The 19,426-nt window shown below is 42.1% G+C and overlaps 1 protein-coding gene and 1 long non-coding RNA gene across 8 annotated transcripts in view; one reads left to right on the top strand and one right to left on the bottom strand.

Annotated features, from left to right (window-relative positions):
- ASRGL1 (asparaginase and isoaspartyl peptidase 1) overlaps positions 1-19,426 on the bottom strand; it is a 70,091-nt gene that overhangs the window by 10,237 nt on the left and 40,428 nt on the right. For 3 of the 7 annotated variants that reach the window (XM_079970568.1, XM_079970566.1, XM_079970567.1), the window contains 2 exons: positions 10,770-10,964; positions 6,842-6,984 (listed from right to left, as the gene is read on the bottom strand). In XM_079970568.1, coding sequence (XP_079826694.1) covers positions 6,842-6,984; positions 10,770-10,956 — 330 coding nt within the window. In that variant the 5' untranslated portion in view covers positions 10,957-10,964. Of the gene's footprint in view, positions 1-6,841; positions 6,985-10,769; positions 10,965-11,036; positions 11,154-14,781; positions 15,033-19,426 lie in introns of those variants that run through there. The other 4 variants (XM_079970564.1, XM_079970565.1, XM_079970563.1 and 1 more) reach the window with 4 other exon arrangements.
- Positions 680-6,314, top strand: LOC307212978. The gene is made up of 2 exons (XR_013837320.1): positions 680-3,034; positions 4,598-6,314. It is a non-coding gene; the product is annotated as an uncharacterized lncRNA (long non-coding RNA).

Genomic DNA, 19,426 nt, shown 5'->3' with positions numbered 1-19,426 from the left:
GTTTTTCAAAGTGTACACTGCCAAGAGGCTAAGGACATAATGAGATGTACATTTTAATAAAGAAATCTACATCCATTGCCCATTACAGAATAAATATCTTTGCAATTGTGCAAGGCTTCGCATATAGAAGAGACCAGGATCTGACCCCTGAAAGATACTGCCCTTGATGTATTAACAGGGCCAACCCAAGCCATTTTTCTGCCTGAGGCAAAGGAGATGGTGTCACCACCACCATTCCATATACAAGGGCCAGCTGAATTGGCGCTTGAATTTTACTTCAATACTGGCAGGGAGAGGGGGACGCAGGTGGCGCTGTGGGTTAAAGCCTCAGCGCCTAGGGCTTGCCGATCGAAAGGTCGGCGGTTCGAATCCCTGCGGCGGGGTGCGCTCCCGCTGCTTGGTCCCAGCGCCTGCCAACCTAGCAGTTCGAAAGCACCTCCGGGTGCAAGTAGATAAATAGGGACCGCTTACCAGCGGGAAGGTAAACGGCGTTTCCGTGTGCGGCTCTGGCTCTGGCTCTGGCTCTGGCCAGAGCAGCTTTGTCACGCTGGCCATGTGACCCGGAAGTGTCTCCGGACAGCGCTGGCCCCTGGCCTCTTAAGTGAGATGGGCGCACAACCCCAGAGTCTGTCAAGACTGGCCCGTACGGGCAGGGGTACCTTTACCTTTACCTTACTGGCAGGGAGACAACACATTTGACGGCAGTAGGTTTACACAGGGTAGGCTGAGCAGCCCAAAAAGCTTTGTCCTCCTGCCGCTAATAACCCCTCTCTGCACCTAAGCATTTGCTACCTGAGGTGGCCACTTCATTCTGCCTAACAATAGGGCTGGAACTGTGTAGCAAAATGATTCTGTCTTCCTTCTTCAGTTCTAGTGGGGGAGGGATGCGAAGGCACAAAAGGGGCAAAGTGTGTTTCTGTGTGATTGTGAGGAAGGAAGAAAAGGAGGTGGAAGGGCCCAGCTAATTGTCAGAGGAAGCTGCCCCCTGGTATCAAGCTACGGTCAATTTCAGGGCATATGCAAGAAGCCATACTTGGATATGAAATAAAACAGCTACTTTTTAGGCATGCAGAAATGCTGCCTTTCATTTGCTCGGCTTCTGTCACATGGTGTTATATTAATGTGTACCCATGCGCTCCACATGATCCGCTGATGGCAATTTCATAAGGAGATAGCATCAATTGCTACAGGTTGCACCCTACTTCCTGGTTTTGTTGTGACTAGTGAACCTCTTGACAAAGTAGGCAGGTTGGAGATTTACATACAAAGAACAGTACTATGGAGCCGGCTACATATGTGGATGCATTACTCTGTTAGGATAGTTTCCCACATGGTGACCAATTCTCTGGTGCCAAATGAGCAAAAGTATCTCCTTGTTTCTGAGACAAGAAACACTCAGGAGAATTTTCCTCTCTCGAAGTTATGAACAAGGAAGAGTTTTCAGTCTCCAATAAAGTACAATACAAATAGTCAGGCGATGCATACCTGTGCTTGGATCATATATTATCATTTGCAAAGCAGGACAATGGTGTCAGTTTACTCTTACATGACTGAAATGTTCCAGCTCTTTTCTTTCTTTCTTTTTTTGTTTTGAACATTTGCTTTGTGTAATACTGCCCTCTTCTGCTTTTGTAAAACAAAAAAAAGTACCAACAGTATCTGTAGCTTTTGCATATTTACTCAAAAGTAAACCACACTACGTTCAACAGGACTTACTGTTGAACTCAGGTTAGTGTAAATAGGGTTGCAGTCTTAGATGCAATACATAAAATACCACCACGAAACAATATCAATAGAGGAGACAAGAGATATTAAAAACAGGCATATGGCTCTGTAAATGCACCTTGCTACTTATTCTTTAAAAAAATACATACAAATTCACACACTTTACCTTTTGTGCCAAAATCATGATAATTCTTTTAAAAATCATTTATTTTATTAGTGAAAGTCATTCAAGAAAATCTAGTCCTATATCTTATTATGCATACTTAAATCACACTGACTTTAGCTTATATCAGTTTCCCCTTTCCCAAATTTACCACACACACACACACACACACACCTGAAATTCAACACTAGAAACTGCATAGAATGGAGATATTTAGCAGACAAACAAACCACTGAAAGTGCACTGGCAGGAAATGACACATACAGTGGTACCCTGGGTTACAGACGCTTCAGGTTACAGACTCTGCTAACCCAGAAATAGTACCTCGGGTTAAGAACTTTGCTTCAGGATGAGAACAGAAATCGTGCTCCGGCGGCGCGGCGGCAGTGGGAGGCCCCATTAGCTAAAGTGGCACCTCAGGTTAAGAACAGTTTCAGGTTAAGAATGGACCTTCAGAACAAATTAAGTTCTTAACCTGAGGTACCACTGTAATCTTAGCTCAGAGGAGCCAATGAACAATCTCCAGGGCCAATTCCATAGCTAGAACATAGGAAGATGCCTTACAATGAGTTAGACCATTTGTCCATTTTCTCCAGTATTGTCTGCTCTAGAAATAAGGGACGTTGTGGGCTTCCAGCTCCCATCAGTCCCAGCCAGTGTTCTACACTAGCATTGGTTCTCCAGTGTTTCAAACGGGAATATTTCCTGGAGAGAAAATATAAGGATTTGAACATGGAACCATTTAATTGCAACACGTGTGCTTTGCCACTGAGCTACAGCCCTTTCTCTTCATTCCTGGCCAATATCACAAATGATCTAAAGGTAACTGGTAGTACTATAAAAATAGATATTAAGGGATCATGCTATTTCTTTATGTGTGGATGTTCAGGGTGGCAGGAGAGGATATATTGTTTATTAATATCCTTCCTAACTTGTGCTAGCAAGTTCCTTTACTTAGCAGAGTTTACATTCCCCTTTAATGCAGAAAACTAGCTGCAAATGCATGTGAGTTTCTTAAGACAATATGCAATTCCATCTGGCTTGTCCAGATTGAAATGTGTTCTAATACTTTCCTGGTAAGACCCCTTGAATCCCTCTTAAAAGAATAAAGGCACCACAGTCTTATTCATAAGCAATAAAAAGGAAGTTTACTCACGATCAGGCAGAGCACAGTGTGATACCTGAAGGCAAGCTTTAGGTTTAAAGTTACAAGATTATACTAACAGGTTTATGCCATAAGGGAGATGACCGGGGGGACTGCTTGGCTGGCAGCCAGCAGTTCATTCCAGGAAGTTCACAGGAAGAAAAGAGGATGGAAAAGAGAGAGTGGCAGCATGCCTTGGCCTTTTACCAGGTCTGGAAAGGAAGGTCACATGCAAGGAGGGATGCTCCAAGCCAGGAGGAACAGGAAGTTTCGACTGGCTGGAGGACCAAACATTCCCTTGCATGTCCACTCTAGCAAAACAAGGAATGTTGTATTTGACTGCTCCCAGTGGATTACACCCCACACTTTAGAGATTTATATCTGGCACCTTTTCAAATGCCTGGAATTGGCTTTTAGAGTAGATAGTGTGAATGCACCACTGGAAATCCCTTTTATTTGCTTACCAAACATTCATCCGTAACCACAGTTCATGCTAATTACAGTTCCCATTGACTTTCAAATGGATACATGACGACCCTCATCTGAAGAAATCATGCATCAACCCATTAAAATTAATGGTACCTAAGTTAATCTTAAGCACCAACTTGTCATATTCATTTCAGTGCAGCCCGAGTACAACAAACCTGTTCTAGATTGGAGCCTTCTAAGAAATTTGCCAAAAAGCTAGACTAATATCTGATGTTCATTGGGGAAGCAATAACTAATTTATTTAGTATAAGGACTAGGAAACAGCTCAAGACAGGATTGCTTGTTTACTATTCAGATGTCACACACAACTGCATCATATTTTTCCATGGTATTTTCAGTGTTCCATCAAATAAATAAATAAATAAATAAATAAATAAATAAATAAACAAACAAACAAACATTTATTGTCACTACACCGCCTGTGTGCAGTGAAATTAAATGAGCACCCCCCCCCATACACTCAGTCTTATTCGTGCTCTGTGTGCTTGTCGGAAGTCAATTGCACCACTATTTTTTTCTATTCAGCAGCCCAACAGCCCACAGATAACATCTATAAAAATCATAGTCTGTTCTATTTTTTTTAGTTCTCACCTTGTTAAACTTGTACCGGGAGTTTTCCTGCATAAACAGCCAATGAAATAGATGTGACCTTAATTTTCAGCTTTTACATTCAAAAACTCATTCTTTAATCTGGTAAAAGTGCAATCCTAGGCTTGCCCTGCCTCTGGCAGGAAGGTAAACAGGGAACCAGGCAGAGGGCCTTCTCAGTAGTGGCGCCCTCCCTGTGGAACGCCCTCCCACCAGATGTCAAAGAGAACAACAACTACCAGACTTTTAGAAGACATCTGAAGGCAGCCCTGTTTAGGGAAGCTTTTAATGTTTGATGTATTACAGTATTTTAATATTTTTTTTGGAAGCCGCCCAGAGTGGCTGGGGAAGCCTAGAAAGATGGGTGGGGTATAAATAATAAATTATTATTATTATTATTATTATTATTATTATTATTATTATTATTTCCGTGCGCTGCTCCGGTTCGCCAGAAGCGGCTTAGTCATACTGGCCACTTGACCCGGAAGCTGTACGCCAGCTCCTTCGGCAAGTAAAGCGAGATGAGCACCGCAACCCCAGAGTCGTCCGCAACTGGACCTAATGGTCAGGGGTTCCTTTTACCTTTACCTTATGCTTGCCCTGCCTTCTCAGAAACAAATTCCAATGTATTCAGAGGGGCTAAATCAAAGATTATCCCAACTGGTTATTGATCAGAATAAATAAATCTACACCAAATATTATGCATATACAGGATTGCTGCCCAAATGAACTATTGTTGGTGAAAGCTCATACCTGATAATCTAGCTAGTCTCCAAGATGCCAAAGTGCACTGACTTTTTGTTGCTAAAAGAACTAATCCAGCTACTCTCCTGGGACTTATTCTCAAGTAATTATTTCCTCTCCTGCTGCAAATAAGAAAAGCACACCACAAATTTTGGTAAAGCTCCAAAAGCAATCATTTAAGAGATCTGTACTTCTGAGGAATTATTCACTTGTGAAAGGAAATAGTCTGCCCAGCCTAATGAAATGTATCTCAATAGACTATTTAATAGGCTAAGCTCATGGGTGTTGCTAGACAAAATCCAAAGAAATACGCTTTGGCCACCAGATGGAGCCAATATTGTGCCACGGGAAGATAATCAAGTCTTGGAGAAACATATTTATTTTGCTTGTTCAGAATGGTAAATTTCAAAAGGGCCAAAGAGGACCTGAAACAAAAAATTTCCTAACCTGATATTCTTTGATTATATATTTGCATTTAAATTTCTGATTAGTTTCAAGGCTTAAGGAAGTTTCCCTAAGTTTATAAAGAAATGGTCACACATGGGAAAAATGCATTTTGCCTTACCAAGCTGCATGAAAAGAAATAGCATAATACGTATTCACAATGGGGGTTTGCAACAAAATATTGAAGTTTGCAGTGTTCCTAGCGGGGTGTAAAGTACCTTGTTTTTTTACCCAGTTCAAACATAAAACAGACCTCCACCACCACCACCAAAACTACAATTATGAGAGGAAGACTTATCTATTCACTTATTCCATACCATGAATAATTTTGCACATTACTATCATGTTGCCTCTTACTTGCCTCTTCATGTGCACCATGGCAAGAAAGATCAGCACTGGCTAATGATGTGCCAGTGATCAAGATACATATCACAGAGAAAGGCAGCTTCCCATTTTCTAGTCACAGGTGAGAAACACAACTTCAGCAAAAGAAAGTGTTCTGGCTTCTGAACAAGCAAGGATACAAACCATGGTTTCATAGCCTGGCATTAACCATAGTTTCCTGATGCAGACATAACAGGAAACATGGGCTCCTGATTTGTTTCCCTGCTCACACACAAAGGGGTGGGTGAAGTGGTTGTGTGCAGGTGCAAAAAGCTCTTTCACATCCGAGCTTCTTAAAGAGCGCTTGTGATGAGCTGCTGAATGTGGCCAGGACCTTAGATCCCTCAAAATAAATATGAGGGTCATTCAAAATGCGCCTTGGTATGTCAGTCTTTGGGTTTCAATGGTGCTTGCTAAATGCCTGCCTAATCAGTGCCTTTTCAGCTTCTTTCTTCCCTTCCCTGCCACAGAGCAGATCTGCCTCTTCTGCAGCTGTTGACCAACTGGCTCTCTAAAGTCAGGACTAGAAAGCCAAGGATGCAAAAATTAGGAAAATTCCAAAAACGTCCAGCCATGACTATAATAAGAAAACAGGTAAATAAGACCATGAAGTGTTTGAGGGGGGAGGGTTGTTGTCAAAATAGAACATTGTTTGAACTGGGGGAATCTCAAGGATTTGAAATTCCCCTGACAGAACCCTGCAAACACTGTCTTTTTTTCTTTTTTCACAAAGTGAAACCTTGGTGCAACTTGTCCCTCCTGACATTTTAAAATCAGTAATGCGGTGATATCATTGAACTGGAAGCACTGGAATTAAACGTAAACTGTAGAATGATGTAGCAAATGGGCATGGTGGGTTTAGAAAGGCTTGGTCCACAATTGCTGTTTTTGAGGAAAGAGAAAGGTTGGCAACAGAACACACATTATGGTCTGTCAGAACCTCTTCTCCAAAAAGAAAAAGACTGAAAGGTGATCACACAGTCTGAAGGAGTGTCTGTTGAACCCAGATATTTTCTTATATTAAAAACAAACAAACACTACTTTCAATCATTCTTGATGATTGGTCATGCCAGCTGGGGCAGGTGGGAATCCAAAATCCTTCGGAAGGCCTTCCATCCCTATCGTATTTTTTCTTTTGTTCAAGTGCACATACAGCCTACCTTTTCCATGACGAGGCGAGCAAGCTTTATTGGGTTGGCTATACATTTCACTGCATATACTGCTCCGGAGGCTAGATTTTTTCCATCCATGATAATGGCATCCATTTCCACTTCACCCTTCTCATTTAACACAGAGCCACGACCTAACAATCAAACGGGGGGGGGGGTACATTAAGTATTACTACAATATGAGGGAAACAACTATAAGAGCATAAGTAGATGGGGAATAATGGAGCACTGTATTGAGTGATAGTTTCTCATGTTCTGACTTTGAGAGCCTCCTCACAGAGAGACATCTGGCACCTTCATTTTGCAGTTTTCATCATAAACTGAAGATGAACCTCTTTACCCTGAGCTTTGACAACTCATATATATTTTAAGACTCACCCAATTCTCTTGACTGTCACTTTATTCTCAACACTAGTTTGTTTAAAAAGGTTGTTGTAACCCACCCTGGGACATCATGGTGAAGGGTGTGTAAGAAATCTAAGACAACAATAATTTGGAATCTTTAAATATACAGTCCACAAATTTCTAGCATAGCCTGAACAGTCCTGAAGGTTCAGAACTTGAGTCAAATGAAACGAAGGTGAACAATTGTGGATTCTTAAAACACACTAAAAATGTGGGTTACAATAAAGCAGATTTTTGTTGCCACCTACCTACCAACCATGAATTCTCTCCTACAAAGTGCTAAAATAAATAATGTCACTACATGGTATACATACAGCTATAGCAAAGCCTCACAAATGCAAAACCTTTCCATTTTTGCTTTCTTTAAATCAAGCCATCAGCCTGAGTTCCTAAATTGCGGTGCTAAGTTAGAGTGTGTTTAGTTGCTCAGTAAGCTATATCTCAAATGCAGTAGATGACCCTTAGGGTCCCTTCCAACTCTATGATGCTGTGGTTTAGGATGATTTGGTGCAATGGTGCTGCCCAAGGAAGAAATTCCAAATAATACCCTGTGCCTGCATTTTAAGAAAAGAGGGGTACTTGCTGCCCTTTAATGGCACCTAAAAATCTCCACCTGATGCCAGCGCCCCCCTTTATTTATTTGTTTGTTTGTTTGTTTGTTTGTTTTATTTGCATACTGCCTTTCATCCGTAGATCTTGGGACGACTGACAGCATAAAAATAAAAGATAAAAACACAAAATACATAATAAATAATAAATAAGCAAGACTGGCCCTGTCTTATTGTTTCCTAATTGCCCTGTTTGCAAGTGGGATGAAGAGTGTTTTCTAGAACACTGTGGCTCACTTGCAGGTTTCTAAGGGTAATCAGAAAGGATAACACCCTTTTGGCACATTTTCCAAGAGCAATGGACAAAGTAGCCATTCCTCAACCCCTCCATGCTCTACTAATGTTGTCAATGTGCTCCTGCAGCATCACATTCACCCAACATGACAGTAGGGCTGCTTTGTCCTTTATGAAGATAACAGCTGCATGGTATGTTTCAACTCCCATCTTTTTTGCACAGCTCATTTTCTCCATATATTTTATGAGTCTTAACACATGTAGATATGAATGACTACAGAACTAAATACCTTGTACATCGGGGGTAGCCAAAATTTAAGAACCTGGTTGCTTGGCTATCACAACTACAGGCCAACATACTAGCTATTTCCCCCGCAAAAGTGCCAGTGGAAATACGAAGTACTTTTACTGACAAAGTACCAAAATACTGAATTTTTCTGAATAAAGAGGAAGTATTCTCTAACAAAAGCTTTGCTAATTTTAGAATGGAAGGATCTTGCAAAAAAATAGAGAGAGAGTCTTACACAAACGCTACATTTTTATAAGCTTGCTAAATGTCAAAGTTGTCATCGACTGATGATAACTCAGATTATCTCAGAAAGGTTATCAGGGATTTGTGATGGCTTAATAGCAGCTCTTCATAGTCAACATCATCCATCCCCCTCTCCTTCAAAAATTGGGGAGAGGGGTTGCTTTTGACTTATGTGCAATAATGACTGCAATCCTAAACCACATATGTAATTCATCTAGTTCTGGTTCTCAAAGAATAAAGCAGTCTCACTTCAAAATGGCACAATTCATTCACAAAGTTGAATACATTGGTCTGGACTCTCCCAGCCTTCTTTTTTTACTTCTGTCTTAAGTAACCGAATTGCTCTGGGAAACAGGCCACAGTACAAGTGCCACAGAGCTGGAGGCCGCACAGACAGTTGAGTGGTCGGTTGTGGTGTCACTCAGCTCTTCCATACCTCCAGCTCTGTGGCACTTGTACTGTGGCCTGGCACTGATCTCGTCTGTTGTTGTTGTTTAGTCGTTTAGTTGTGTCCGACTCTTCATGACCCCATGGACCAGAGCATGCCAGGCACTCCTGTCCTCCACTGCCTCCCGCAGTTTGGTCAAACTCATGCTGATAGCTTCAAGAACACTGTCCAACCATCCCATCCTCTGTCTTCCCCTTCTCCTTGTGCCCTCCATCTTTCCCAACATCAGGGTCTTTTCCAGTGAGTCTTCTCCTCTCATGAGGTGGCCAAATTATTGGAGCCTCAGCTTCACAATCTGTCCTTCCAGTGAGCACTCAGGGCTGATTTCCTGAAGAATGGATAGGTTTGATCTTCTTGCAGTCCATAGGACTCTCAAGAGTCTCCTCCAGCACCATAATTCAAAAGCATCAATTCTTCAGTGATCAGCCCTCTCTTGTCTGTAACTTTGGTTAATAGGCAGCAGAGAGTGGAAAAGGATACCGACAACAAAACCCCCTTCCCCACAATGAATGAGGCTCTCTAAGCCATGTTTTGAGAATCCCTGGCACATAAATACCTTTTCCTCTCATAAAAAGCAAAGGGAGCCACACTGATCCATAAAGAAAATTCCAGTTAGGCTGTTTAATACCATGCTGCTGGTTTACCAAGTCAAGCCAGTGGAATTGTGAATGTAAAAATGAGAAGAATCCATAAAGAGGAGTTATCCTGCCAAAATTGTATCTGTTTTATCATGCTGGATACATTGAATTTAAAATATTTCCTGCTGTTTACCAAACTTCATTCAGGCAGAAAGTAAGAAATGGTATTCTCAACTTGAAATGTGGAACAAATACAATACATTTCCCTTTAGACCTGATGCTTATTAATTTATTCATTTCCTAAAGCTATTGCATCTTATTGTTATTATTTAATTTATTAATCTCCTTTTACATGTGTCTCAAGGTGATTTGCAACCATACCATGAAAACAGATAAAAATAGTTTTAAAACAGTACCAAAAATTGAAGATGGGTTTAAGTAAGAATACAAAATGAACACCTACGGCAGGGACCTTTTCATCCAGATGAAAAAGATTGTTGAAACAAAAAGGGCTTGTTTGCAGAAAGTACACATAGTGAGCAACCTGCTGCATCTCACCAGTGATACTGCCCTTCATGCAAACATATCCCCAAATGGTTCACACTGAGAAATTACAATAAAATACAATTTCATAATTAATCCCCAAGCATACCCCCACAATTAAAATAAAAAAGCACTTTCCAAATTCTCTTCAAAACCAGCCAAATGGGTGACTCACTTCCAGTGTTTAAAATATAACTCCCTCTTCCATCCGATCTAAAAATGTCGTTTTATTTAAAAAGCCAGGGAGAATAAAAATGTTTGGAACTGGCTCCTAAAAGGCAACAATTCCCAGGAGAGGGAATTCCATAACTGATGATAAAGCCCTGCTCCATCAAGCACAAGCACAACTTCTGTTATTTATATTTAAGACAACCGTTTGCTGCCCTGAGGTGCATGAAGTATAAAATCTGAAACAGATAAACAGCAGAGAAAGGGGAGGCAGTGGAGAAAAGAGAAGCAGTACATGGTTGTTTCAGTTATCTGTGCTAGGGCTTAGTTAGAAGCTGAGTTCCATTGGGACAATGGAGCTAGGCCGCAGGCCGTGGGAGCACAGAAAGTTCACAAAAATTACCTGCATTAAAATGTGGATCCTCTTCCATGACTACCACAGCTTCTTCCACTGCATCTAATGCACTCCCTCCATGTTTAAGGATACCGTAACCTTTCAGCGCTGCTCTGGTGACACCAGAACGACATCCGTCTTCTCTATCTTTAAAGATGCGACCAGCTCCACCATGAACCACGATTACTGGCTTCATGTTGTTTCCTGGATAGAAATGCAGAATTGTTACTCGGTCAGAAGAACTAACATCCCTTACAAAACAAAGTCAAAGCATACTGCCTGCAAGCTTCCTTTAATTTCACGTCTCAGCTGTGGAAATGGGATGAGCTATTGCCTAGATCTCATTCACGAAGCGACAACATAGTTCACAGAACATCTCCTGACCCTGAAAATCCTGTCAAGAGTTGTTCAATGCTGACATTTTCAGCATGTGAGGAATTCTTTATCTGGAATCTTCCTACCAGCTGAGGGTTCAAAGTGCAGTCTTACTCCTGTTAAGTTTAAATGGACTTTTATTACTGATTAAAAGAGGAAGGGAAACACACAATATTTCATGAGGAGAGAGCATTACACAGGCTTAGCCAACACAGCATGTTTTCCAAGTAATCAAATCACTTCATATGCTGCCTCAATAATTCTAGCTCACATTGTTTTCTTTAAAAGGTCGTCACCTGATTAGAGAAATCTTACAGTGGAAGCCTAACCAAGTCTGCTCAGAGCTAAGTCCTACTGAGGGCAAAAGGGTTTACTCTCAGGTAAGTGAGTACAGAATTGCAGCTTTAATATATTAGTTGTGTGCAGTGCTGTTATTTTAGAAAGAGAGGTGCCAGAACTCATCATGAATGCCTCCCTTGTTCTCTTAGAATGGCAATGACACCTACCTGAGAGGTGCCGGAACTGAGTTCCGGTTAGTTTCAGCTGAAAAGAAGCCCTGGCTGTATGAATTTTAACTGATTACATCTGCATATATTTGCATGTACATAAAATATTTATTTTGCAGAGATAAGAAAGCACTCTCTCTTTGTTTTCAGATACCACATAAATCTGTTGTAGCAGACACCATCTTGTGAGAAGCATCTTTTAAAGGAAGGGAACAGACTCATCTATAATGATGCCTGCCATGTACAGTTATTAAAAAGGAACATTTAATAATTAACATTAAGGGAGAGGAAACATCTGTGTCCTGGTTAGGTGGGCTACATTTTAGTCAATCAAAAGGCCTTTAATCAATAAATCTGATTGATTAATTAATTAATCAGTATCCTAATTATTATTCTCATGGAAAGTATGAGGGAGATGCGTGTGCTCCCAAAACATTCGGGAACATCACGGGGAGTGATGCTCTACCATTGCAAATGCCAGCAGTATGACTGGTGACTGGCACCTCTCCTTCACACTAATTTATCATATCAAAGACCCACGGTGAATTAGTATATCTGCAGGCTGCTGTGTGAAGCTCAGAGCAGCTTGTCTATGGATGGGTAATCTTTCATAACCCTGTGTCTTCATTCTGCAATGTCTGTGCCTATCAAACTCGCATGGCATGAGCAGTTTAGCTCTGCAGAATTACAATACTTGGTGAAAAGAATGGAGACATGTATGTTTCTAGGGTGTAAACCAGGACACATAGCATATTATTCTAAATCAGAAGGCTACTTTCAACGGTATGATTTTCATCAGTGCAATTGATGCTGTAACTCTAGTGCTGAAAACTGTAGCTGTATATTTTTACAAAAAAACATCTACTGAATATCTAGGCATGGGCACAAAAGGGGATGGAGTGCTTTGATATACCATTGTCTGCCTCAGAAAAAGCTCTTCCTGTGTGAATTTATGTTACAGGAATGAGATACAGGCACACAACCTTGAGGGAAAATCCATAATGAAGTAAGCAGAGTTAAACCGATCCTTTCTTTGGAAGTTGGGGGCGGTATGTGTACTCAAAAAAAATTATTTAGGCAAATAAGTAAATCTGCATCCATTAAATATTTTCCATCAATTCATATTTAAAATGTTATATTTGATCCTTCAGGGGTATTTTCTTGGCACGGCTGGCTACTGTATATTCCATACCAAGAGAAACAGATCTTATTTCTGAGAAAAGATATTATTTATTTAGACTTTGAAGGGGACTCTGCCACCAGTGCCAATACAAGTCGATTTTAGAATTATGGCCAACATCAGTTTATTTGTAATCTTTGGGAACTTGTCAAAAAATGTGTCACAAAATATGTAAAGTTGTTTGTTTTTAATGACATGGAATGCATAGGCACATATGACAGGTGTGGATGACCAGGGCTGCCTCCAGATTATCAGTGTTTTGTGTGAGGGAGTCAATAACATACTGTAAAGCTGAGTTTGTGCAATTAAAGTGGAGCAAAGTGCTCCATTGTTGCAACAACAACAATACTTTTTGCTGTTAGGAAAGAGATGGGGAAATGCACTAAATGCTGTTGGATAAACAACTGGTTAATGCAAATACGTGAAACCACTGCACAAGCAAATCAGGATGAATGCTCATAGCTCTATAGCCTCCCCACAAGCACACAGTAAAGACTGGTCATAGTATGACATCTGTGTAAGCTTTCTGCCAGCAAATCAGGATGGATTCTCAATAAACAGATCACATTGAAGAACCCTACACAGCCACAGAACTCATCAGGGAAATGGGCAGTGTAGCAAGCCTTGCTGAAAGCCTTTAAACAACAGGCAATGTAGACCTAAACAGGCCTTTTTAAAAGTGCCCAATGAGTCTTACTCCCTAGTAAGAATGGGATTACAACCAAAGGGTAGTATTCAAGTAAGTCCTGCTCACAGCAGACCCACTGACAGAGCTGGACCAAGACATTTTGGCACCTGAGACTAACAACGCAATCCTTCACCACATACACACACACACCAGTTGAAATGAGAGGGGAGAGTATAAATCAGCTTTAGGGTGAGAAGGAAAGGTGAAGATTTTATGGGGGAAGTGAAGATTAGCAATGGAATGAGTGGAGGAGGCTGTGGAGGAAGAGGAGGAAGGAACAACAGAGGCCAGCCCTGCCCACTGAAATTAATGAACCTAAATTAATTATGTCTATGAGTGTCAATGGGCCTACTCTGAGTAGAGCTAGCATTGGAAACCACTCATAATAATGGTGTATTTCCCTGTGGAGTCATCGCACAGAGGAAAGCGGATATTGAAAGATGTGCATTATTTCCTCCTTAAGCTGCAAGCACAACATGATGCCAAAATCAGAACACCTGAGAAATTTAGGTCAGGCCGGGGCTAGGAAAGAAGCAAAAAAAAAGCTAATACTATTCTAGGCTACATCAACTGAAGTATGGTGCCCTGAACAAGGGAAGTAATAATCCCACTCTATTCTGTGTGCCCTACAATTTAAGAAGGATGTTGACAAGCTAGAACATGCGTAGAGGAGGGTGACCAAGATGATCAGGGGTCTGGAAAACAAGCCTTATGAGGAACAGTTGAGGGAGCGGGGTATGTTTAGCCTGGCAGAGGAGATATGATAGCCACCTTCAAATATCTGAAGTGAAGTGAAAGATGGAGCAAGCTTCTTTTCTCCTGCTCCAGAAGCGAGGATCTAAACCGATGGCTTCAAGTTACAAGAAAGGAGATTCTGACTAAACACCTGGAAGAACTTTCTGACAGTAAGAGCTGTTCGACAACAGAATGGTGTCCTTTGGGAGGTGGTGCACTCTGCTTCCTTGGAGGTTTTTAAAGCATAGATCAGACAGCCCGTCTGTCATTGCAGGGGGTTGGACTGGATGACCCTTGAGGTCCCTTCCAACTCTACAATTCCTTCAGAGCCCTCCCATTGGCGAAGGGTTTTTGCTAGGCCACCTGTGACGTCTCCCTTATTCACACTTACTGTCTGACTCTGGGAACGTGTGGATTCCCCCGAGTAGCTAGCAAGCTGGAGGGAAGCCAGCAAAGGGAGGAAAGCTCCCACCCATACACTCATTCATCCATTCTCCCGGCCTGTTGCAAGCCGTCCTCTCCCAGAGGTTTACTCACGGGTGGTTGCTTTTCCCGACTGCCCTTCAAAACCATCACCCTAGCATTTAAAATCGTTAAAAGCAGAGCACGGAGGAAGCCAAGAGCGGCTGCAAATAATATTACTCTTACAGTTACATGTATTTCCAGAGCTCCACGGAGGGTGGGTGGGTAGGTAGGAGGGGTGATCACATGGCGGGGACAACTCCCCTTTCGCACCCTTGCCCTTAGAAAAGAGAGCCGCCTCGTTTTGCCTCCGTTTCAATGGGTTTGAAGCGAAGCTGCCCTCAACTGGAATGGCCGCTGCTGCCTTCAGGCCCGCCCCTGGCGAAAATGGCCGACCCATCCCATCCGATTCAACGTAACTGAAGCAAAATGACTGCCAGCTGTAAAGATGGTGGGTGCGCATCTCTCTATCTCTCTCTGTGCACAGAAGGGAGGTGTTCGCTTTTATCTCGCACTTTGGTTTCTCCCTCCTCCTCCTCCCCTGCCTCCTCCTCTCCACAAAGTGAGAATGCTGAAGCAGCAGGAGGCAGAGGTGGTTAGTTCAAAGCTGACTGCATCTCACTGAACGGGATTTTGGCAGCCCAGGACAGCAAGAAAGAAAACCCAATAGATCCTAGCAGAAATATTCGCAGATCATAGGGAGGATTTTAACATGCAGGCAGCCTGCTCTTGCTCGCATAACCAATTTCTGGAGATATTCGTCCTCTACCCTATTCACCGCCCCCTATCATATACAGTGGGATGCGGGTGGCGCTGTGGGTTAAACCACAGAGCCCTGGATTTGCTTATCAGAAGGTCGGCGGTTTGAATCCCCGCAATGGGGTGAGTGCCTGTTGCTCGTTCCCAGCTTCTGCCAACCTAGCAGTTCAAAAGCACAAAGTGCAAGTAGATAAATAGGTACCGCTCCGGTGGGAAGGTAAACGACATTTCCGTATGCTGCTCTGGTTTGCCAGAAGCGGCTTAGTCATGCTGGCCACATGACCTGGAAGCTGTACACCGGCTCCCTCGGCCAATAAAGCGAGATAAGCGCCACAACCCCAGAGTTGGTCACGACTGGACCTAGCGGTCAGGGGTCCCTTTACCTATCATATACAGTATTTTAAAGTGTCTTTACTGTTAGTTACTTTCTTTCTTTTTCTGTAGCTATACTACTGTTTCAGGGCTATTTTCAACCCTTAATTTGAAGTAGCAGTTTGACTGCCCAGTTTTAGCCTTTGAACACCTAAGGAATAATTAAGGTGTGTCACTGACCCATGAGGATGTGCACAATGCCTATTCTAAAAATTACCAGCCTAGCCCAGCCCTACCCCACACAGTTGTGAATTTGGCCATGGGTTTCTTTGTGAGAGCAAACTTGGGCATTAATAAATTCCAGATATAATCATGAGATTAGCATGCAATGAATTTACAAGATAACATTTTATTTTATGAGGTTTTAAATGCCAGTGTCATACTGAATCAGCCACCAGTCCTATGCTTGCTTATTTGGCAGCAAGTCCCATTGAATTATTCAGGATTTACATCTAAGCAAACACGGGGGGGTGGGGTGGAGGAAGTAAATATTACAAATAACTGAACAAATAGTGAGTAGACTTGGAGTCTGAAGACCTTGTATTCCAGATCTACTACACTGTGCATCTGTGGATGAAACCTGTATCCAGGCAGTGTCTTTCCACTCACTGCTTAAACCGGGGGTAGGGAAATTGGATCATAAGAAGAACCTGTTGGATCAGAAGAATAGCCTTTGTAGTCCTATAGCCCCCTGTTCTCACAGTGGCCAGCTAAGTGCTTGCAAAATGCTCCTCACCCCCGAAAACAGGAAGAAAGGTGTGTTTTGGAACTTCAGGATGCATGTGCATGGGGATAAAGGAATGGAGATTTCCTGCAACTCTACCTTTGTTGTAAAATAATAATAATAATAATAATAATAATAATAATAATAATAATAATAATAATTTATTATTTATACCCTGCCCATCTGGCTGGGTTTCCCCAGCCACTCTGGGTGGCTTCCAACAAACCACTAAAATACAATAACCTATTAAACATTAAAAACTTCCCTGAACAGGGCTGCCTTAAGATGTCTTCTGAATGTCAGGTAGTTGTTTATCGCTTTGACATCTGCTGGAAGGGCGTTCCACAGGGCGGGTGCCACTACCGAGAAGGCCCTCTGCCTGGTTCCCTGTAACTTGGCTTCTCGCAGCGAAGGAACCACCAGAAGGCCCTTGGCGCTGGACCTCAGTGTCCGGGCAACTTTCTCCCCCTTACACAATGGGGAAGGAAGAAAAAAATGAGTCTTGCAAGCAAGTGCACCGCTCGGGAGAAGTCTCCTTTGTTGCCTTCGCTTGCAAAATGCTCCTTTCTTCCTCCCATCCATGTCACGGTGTCAATTCCCATGAAAGGATTTTAATAAGTGAGTGGGATACCCATTTGTCAATCATGTGACATCGTAATGAAACCAAGTGATTGAAAGTTGGGTTGACCTGCCTGTCTGCCAAAGCTGGCCCATGAGAAGGGAGAGAAAGTTTCCCACTCCTTTAAAAGGCAGTGCTTTTTGGGAGGTGGAGAAGAAATTGGAGATTAATAGTGCTGTCCTATGCATGTCTAATTAGAAGTAAACCCCATGTATTCAATGGGACTTTCTCCCAAGTAGACATGCTAAAGAATCAGTGAATTTGTAGAAATAAAGATTTAATGGGGCAATTTCACAAACCATATCTCCTTGAATTATAGGGTCTGTTCTATAAATTATCGGTTGAATCACTGTTTCTCTCCAGTGATAGTTATAACCATAGGAAGCCCAAGTCTTTTCCATCTGGGAAGTGCAGATACAGTTGCAAAGTTTGGAAGCCTGTCCTTTGCTATCTGGATGGACAGAAGTGTCACACTTTGTCAAAGTTTAATACAATCTAAAAAAAGAGATGTCTTGCCCTCAAAATTTTACAAAAGGAACAGGAAAATAAAGTACAGTGAAGAAGGTGCCCTGAAGATTCCCACCACTCTCCTTACACAAAATGCACCACTACTTGGTGGAACTTTTAAAAAAAAGGTCAGAAGAAACACAATACTAAGTGGCACTGACATGTTAGATCCAGGCTGAATGACATGACCCTTTTTCAGAATAAAATGAAACTCTGAATTACAGAACTTTACCAGGAAGGTAACAAAGTCATCATTTTAGAATGACCTAGAAATGTAGACAACGATACAAAAGTAAAAGAGCACGAGAGAGAACCTCAGCTTTATTAGAGTAGATGTAAGAATTTCCCCCTTATTTGAAATAAAAATGTAGCTTTGCTGGGCATCTGTACCATAGTATTTTTAAATGTGCCAATTTGTTGAGAAACATTATTTGCCACTGAGAAAGTTTAAAATGCTATATGAGATATATACAGTCTTTAACGAACTATTTAATGAGTGAAACCTACTTCCTGTATAAGCTCCACCAATTAAGTCCTAAACAAAAGTAGCAAACAGCAAGCAAAAAGCCTATCCAGCAAAACCATCCTAATCTACCCACATCTCAATGCATGTGCCCCGGAACTAAACAAGAGTTACAAGCCAGAAGTGCTATGTGGTATGAGCCATTTTCACCAGTGTTACCACAGAGGAATAACTGTGACTGCCATGGTGGATAATATCAGAGAGGAATGCCCTATTTTAGGAGAGGCTGTTCTGTAGCTGCAACACCTCCCATTTCAGGGTGGGGGGCACTGTCCTTAGTTGGTACATTGAGGTCACTCTGCCTGCCCCACTGCTGGCCCATGAGGCCACTGTGGTAACTGCCAGTTCCAGAGTCTGGTCTGAGCTTTTGGGTGAGGTGTCTCCTCCTCAAATTTACCATCCCAGGCAACTGCCCAGTTTGCCTTCCTGTAACTACATTGTTGGGTGTGGTAGAGGCATAGCAGCAGGGAGCGTCAGATTGGTTCAGCTGCTCCCCTCTCCCTCTCAGTAACCAGCAGCAACATGCACTGCTGTTGAGAAGCCAGGTAAGCAACACACTGCTGCCTCATCAACCGCTACTGAAATTTCATCCTTGGAAAGCACAGAGAGAGAAGGAAAGAAGGGGAAGGATTCCTAGGACAACTGCTTGAATAGTGCATTTAATTCCCATGGCTGTAGCTCAATGGAAATCACACACTATGCATGCTTGCCCACCATGGCAACTTTTTTCTTTACAGTACCCCTTGGGCCTTGGGCTTCTGTAGAATACCATACAACAAACACTGGTGTATACTATACAGGGCAGAATGACGTGACTGCCTCAGGCAGAAGATGGGTGAAGAATGGTGGCGAGGTGTGGATGGACAAAGCCATTTGTGACACTTAAGCCTGATGCCTTCAGGTGTCCTGATGCCATTGCTGAAGTAAAATTCAATTTTTATTTTATTTATTTTTTGCATGAGGCAGCAAAATGTTTTAGGCCTGGCTGGTGTCCACAGAAACTGCGCTAATTTAGGTCTCTTGTCATTTTTGTCTTTTTTAGTCATGGAGTACAATAGAAATCATATTTATGGGGAATGTTTTTGTTAACTTCCAAGAACTTTTTCATTACCAAAAAGCCCCCCACAACCCCCTCCACTCAACAATGCTAAAACATTCTGTGTTCCTGAAAATAAAATGATGGTACTCAGGACAAAGCAACCGCAGTGAAGCTTGA

Source organism: Podarcis cretensis, assembly GCF_951804945.1.
Source record: "Podarcis cretensis genome assembly, chromosome: 3".
Taxonomy (NCBI): Eukaryota; Metazoa; Chordata; class Lepidosauria; order Squamata; family Lacertidae; genus Podarcis; species Podarcis cretensis.
The sequence above is the reverse complement of the archived record's forward strand: the minus strand, read 5'-3'. Positions and strand labels throughout refer to the sequence as shown.